Here is a 5,353-nt window from a genome sequence, read left to right on the forward strand (position 1 = left end):
TCACTCTTGTTGCCCAGGCTGGAGTGCAGTGGTGCGACCTTGACTCACTGCAACCTCGTCTCCCAGGTTCAAGCAGTTCTCCTGCCTCAGCCTCCCTAGTAGCTGGGATTACAGGTGCATGACCCCATGCCTGGCTAATTTTTGTATTATTTTTTTTGAGACAGAGTCTCGCTCTTGTTGCCCAGGTTGGAGTGCAGTGGCACGACCTTGGCTCACTGCAACCTCCACCTCCCGGGTTCAAGCGATTCTCCTGCCTCAGCTTCCCAAGTAGCTGGGATTACAGGTGCACGCCACCACACCCGGCTAACTTTTGTGTTTTCAGTAGAGACAGGGTTTCACCATGTTGGCCAGGCTGGTCTCGAACTCCTGACCTCAGGTGATCCACCTGCCTCGGCCTCCCAAAGTGCAGGGATTACAGGTGGGAGCCACTGTGCCCGGTCTGTCACTGTCGATTTCTAATGCTTATCAGTTTCTGTGTCTTCCTTCCACCACATCTAAAAGCCAAAACTGGTGGGGTGCAGTGGCTCATGCTTGTAATCCCAAAATCTACAAAAAAAAAAAAAAAAAATTTTTTTTTAAATCAGCTGTGTGAGGTGGCACACGCCTGTAGTTCCAGCTATTTGGGAGGCTGAGGTGGGAGAATCTCTTGAGCCCAGGAGTTAAAGGGTGCAGTGAGCTAGGATCATGCCACTGCATTCCAACCTGGATAACAGCAAGAGATCCTGTCCCAAAAAGAAAAAGAAAAAAAAGAATAATTAAAAAAAAAAAATAATAGAATAAAAGCCAAAGTGCCTTAGTTACTTCTTGGAGCTTGCTCCGAAGTTCATCTCTTGACTTGCTCAAGTACTCAAGAGAGTCTTTGTGTAGTAAAGTTTCTGATGTCTCAGGATAGCTTGATTTCAAAGCTAGTGCAGTAATTCACACCTGTAATCTCAGCTCTTCGGGATGTGGAGGTGGGCAGATCACTGGAGGTCGGGAATTCAAGACCAGCCTCGCCAATATGGCAAAACCCCATCTCTACTAAAAATACAAAGGTTAGTCAGGCATGGTGGCGTGCACCTGTAATCCCAGCTACTTGGGAGGCTGAAGCTGAAGAATCGCTTGAACACAGGAGGCAGAGGTTGCAGTGAGCTGAGTTCATGCCACGGCACTCCAGCCTGGGTGACAGCGAGAGTCCATCAAACAAAACAAAAAGAATAGCTTTATTTCACACTCAAATTTAAAAGAGAGTTTAGCAGGGTATAAAATTCTAGGTTCTTTCAACACATTGAAACTGTTGGTTTCTTGTCTTGTTTCTTGCTGCTGTAGGTTCCAAGTACCTGTGATATGTGTTCATTTATAAGCAATCTGGATTTTTTCCTAGAAAACTTAGAATTTTACCTTCAAGATTCTCAAATTTCACAAGATAAAGTGTGGGGGTCATTATTTTCTCTCTTGTTTGGCCTTTATGAGAAAGCTCTCGACTCCTGCCCCTCAGGAAACCTCCAACACCTTTCTCCTGGCATTTTCTTTTTCTGGGCTGGTACATGATGCCCCTGTTGTCAGTGTGGCACCTATGTGGCAGGTGGCATGGGGCCCACTTGGTTGTCACAGCCATGGACGTGGCCGGCACTGAGGGCACTCTGCCCCCCTACTCACCATGGGGAAGGTACCATAGGGCTGTGCCTAGGACAGTGTTTAGAGAAAAGTAAAAAGTGAAGCTCTCCCTGAGCCCACCTCCCAACTGAGGAGGCCCCTTCCACTCCAGGCCAAGTTTCCTCCCACACTGGGGTCCCACCTTTTCTCTCCCCCAGGGTTTTACATAGTCTGTGGAGTCAGGTTCCAGGGCCGAGTCAGGTTCCCTCTGAGCCCTCTCTCGAGCCCCACCAGCCTGGGGTTTGTTGAGAGAGGAGCACCCCTTGCCGCTGCGTGGGTCCTCTGGAGGGAGCAGGTGGAGGAGCCGTTTCTTTCCCACACGGATTTCATCCCTCCCTTTTGTCTCCTCTGCAGTCAGACTGGTTCTTCAGCGATGAAGAGGACAAGGGAGAGAGAGTAAGTGATGCCGGGGGCTGGGCTGGCGTGGGCCCTTGTCCTTGGGGGCAGGACGGGCAGTGGGACTCAGGCCAGGGAAGGTGCCTGTCCTTGGGGGTTCCCCAGTCTGATGGAAGAAACACCCTCTCCTTAGGAGCCCCAAGTCTGATAGGGAGGCACAAAGCTTGCCTTCAGGAGACCCCAGTCTAATTTGGGCGTTACAGGGCTTGCTCAGGGTGAACCCAGTTCAGGAGTAAGCAGCTCCAGGCTCTGGGCTACTGGGAAGGACACAGGTTGGAGGGGCTCCAGTCTGGTGGTGGGTGACACAGCCCCTGCCCCCAGCTGAAGGGGCCACTCTGGGCTTCTTGGTTCCGAGGTGTTGAGGAATGCACAAAACCGTCTCATAGGGGACATGTAGGAACCATCCTCGAGAGTGCCCGGCTGGTAAGGGAGATGGTCCCTGCCCTGGTGAGCCAGGTTTGATGGAGGAGACATGGGCCCTGTCATCAGGGCACCCCCCTCTTCGGGGTTGGCAGCCTAGCATCCGAGGGCATGCCAGCTGACCCCTCCTCTTGTTCGCAGACCCCTGTGGGCGACAAGGAGCCTCAGGCAGTGCCCAACATTGAGTACCTCCTGCCCAACATTGGCAGGACAGTGCCCCCTGGTGACCCAGGGTCAGGTGAGCACAGGGGCCTGGGTGTGGGGAGGCGGGAGGGTGGGCACTGTGTTCCTGAGGGTCCCAGATGTCTGGCCAGATGCCCAGCTTCCCTGTGCCACCCCAGTGGGGCTCTCCCCTGCCTGCCACCGTGGAGACGGGGCTGTTGGGGGCCTGCTCCCTCCCTAGGGAAGTCCGGCTCCCCCCCCCATGCTGCCTCCGGTCTGCACAGGTGCCCGCCCCAGGCCGGGTCGGAGCTTTGCTCACCCTCTCTCACTGGTTTCTTTCCTCGGCCTTTAATTTCCCACGGGCTGGCTGTGTCCTGGGCATGTTCCTCTTGATAATTTTTCTTCCTTTTCTCCTTGCGTCCCCGCCTCTCCCTCCTCCTCTCCCTCCTCCTCTCCCTTGCTCTCCTTCCATCCCCTCCTCTGATCCTCCCCTCTCCTCCTCCAGCGGACCTGTTGGAGATTTAAAGGGTACAGTGCGGTGTCGCGGCCTCGGTCACTAACAGTGGCGGGTGATTATAAGAAGGCTGGGTGGGCACAGAGGCAGGCAGAATACCCCAGGCTGTGAGGACCCCACCCTGACATGCCAGTTACCCCTGCTTGCTAACCACTTACCCAGCAGCCCATACCTCTCCCATCCTAAAGCCCCTTCTCACTGGGCCCAGGGCCCTCCCCGTCGCCTAGATGCCTGGGCATCAGATTGCTGCCCTCCAGCAGTGCCACCCTGTGGCCTCTCTGTGCCAAGCCTCACCACTGCTGGTCATCCGGACAGGGACCCAGGCTCCCTGGAGACCAGCGATGCCACGCCCAGAAGTTAATCTCTAACTCCTGCCTCAGTCACCCCAATGGGCCGCCTCTTCCTGCTTAAGAAACTAGGGCTCTCAATCCTGTTTGCAGGGCGTCTGGCCCTCTCATGGCAGAGGACAGATGATTGTGCTCAGAGACAGATGAGTGGCCACTCCCTTTATGGCTGCAGCCACTGACTCCTCCCCCACCATGGTTGTCCCGCCCTTTAGTATTTCTGTTGTCTCTGACAGAGGCACATAGGAGCTCCCTAGTCTCCAGAGGCAGGTTCAGGAGGGGCCAGAAGATGTGGGGATGGCCGGGCAGAGAGGGGCCCCGTGTCTCTTCTAATCACCCGCCGCCCCCGCCCGCCCCGTGTGTCCCGTGTGTCGTGTGTGGTTGCCCATCTTGCTTTTCTCACCTTGTGCAGGGGGAGGGGTCTGGAGAGGGGGCATCTAACTTGCCTGCCCGAGAGTGTGGATTAACCGCACCTGCCCACTATCCTTTGGGACCCGGGGAGGCCCTTGGACCAACCTGCTCCCTCTGGCCTTGGAGAGGACCTGCCAGGACGTGTTTCTGGTTCCTTCTCCACCCCAGTGATATTAAGGGAGGGGGGACCCAAGTCCCTTAGAAGTAATGATTTTAGTTTCCTTCATAGCTCTGGTTATAGCTGGGAGTCTGCCCATGAGGGTCCCCAGGAGAAGAGGCAGGGTGACCCCCGGTCCAGAGGTAGAACCTCTCAAGGCTCTAATCACCAGCCTACTCCACCTCCTGCATCCCACCCACTTCATTTCTGCTGTTGTATCCATTATTCACGTGGCTGGTTTTTTCTCGTGTGCTGGGGGGTAGATGTAGGGCACCCTCTGTGCACTGTGTGGTCTCCATTTCTCCAGAGCATCCGTGATTTGCTGTGTTTCACTGTGGTGGCTTCCATGGACTGCATCTGATATTTGGCATTTTCTCTCCAGTGCTTCAGAGTAACAGGGACGGGACAGGACAGGAGGGGAAAGGGAGAGGAACCAGGCTCAAAGACAATGCCCCCTTGCCCTTAGCCATCTATAAATATGGGGCCTGTGGCTGGCAGCCTGATTTCACTTCCTGCCTCTAGAGGAAGTGGCAATTAACATCACTTTCTGCTCCACCCCTATCCCTTAGAAAGTGACATCAGAAGTCCATCATACTCTTAGGGCCTGGGGAGATCTCATGTTTCAGAATTCCCTGGTTTCTGAAGCCTCTGAGGAGAGGGAATTGTATGCGTAAGATTCAGCTTTCTTTTTCTCTGATGCAGTTTTCCTTTTTTTTTTTTTTTTTTTTCTTTCATCAACAGATTCTGCCACCTGTAGTTCAGCCAAGTCCAAGGTACGTGTGAAGGCAATTCTGAAGGCTTTTCCCTGCACAAGCCAGCCCACTTTGGTTTTTGTTCAAGGGAATTGAGGGAATGGCAGCTGGACCATGGGAAAAGCTGATGGTCCCTGGGAGGGAAGGTGGGAGGTACTGAGTGCTCAAGGGAAGCTGAGAAGCTGCTTACCGTGGCAGTATTTGGTAAGGCGTCTGGTGTAGTAGAAGGGCCTGGCCTGGGAGTTACGTGACTGCAAGGCAGTGTGGTTCAGTGGTTAGAAGCACAGACTGGAGTCAGACAGTCCCAGGTTTGAGTTCTGGCGCCACCATTTAGTAGTTTTGGACATTGGGCAAGTCACTTAACCTCTTTCTGAGCCTCAGTTTTCTCATCTGTAAAATGGGGATAACAATACATATGTGGGGTATTATAATAAATAAATATTCTTTAAGGTCTTTGGAGAGCCTAAAACAAACAGCAGGAAATAGAGAGGAGCAGAAATTCATTAAATCAAAAACAGTCGAATAAAGCAATGAAACCAAAAGCTGGTTCTTTGGGGGGGGG

General features: G+C 53.4%; 1 protein-coding gene across 5 annotated transcripts in view; it reads left to right on the top strand.

The window, feature by feature from the left end:
* ARHGAP23 (Rho GTPase activating protein 23) overlaps nt 1–5,353 on the top strand; it is a 102,873-nt gene that overhangs the window by 86,976 nt on the left and 10,544 nt on the right. For all 5 annotated transcript variants that reach the window (XM_037727348.1, XM_017497075.2, XM_017497076.2 and 2 more), the window contains 3 exons: nt 1,990–2,031; nt 2,593–2,689; nt 4,781–4,812. In XM_037727348.1, coding sequence (XP_037583276.1) covers nt 1,990–2,031; nt 2,593–2,689; nt 4,781–4,812 — 171 coding nt within the window. The remainder of the gene's footprint in view (nt 1–1,989; nt 2,032–2,592; nt 2,690–4,780; nt 4,813–5,353) is intronic.

The sequence above is a fragment of the Cebus imitator genome, unplaced genomic scaffold (assembly GCF_001604975.1).
Source record: "Cebus imitator isolate Cc_AM_T3 unplaced genomic scaffold, Cebus_imitator-1.0 Scaffold228, whole genome shotgun sequence".
Classification (NCBI taxonomy): domain Eukaryota; kingdom Metazoa; phylum Chordata; class Mammalia; order Primates; family Cebidae; genus Cebus; species Cebus imitator.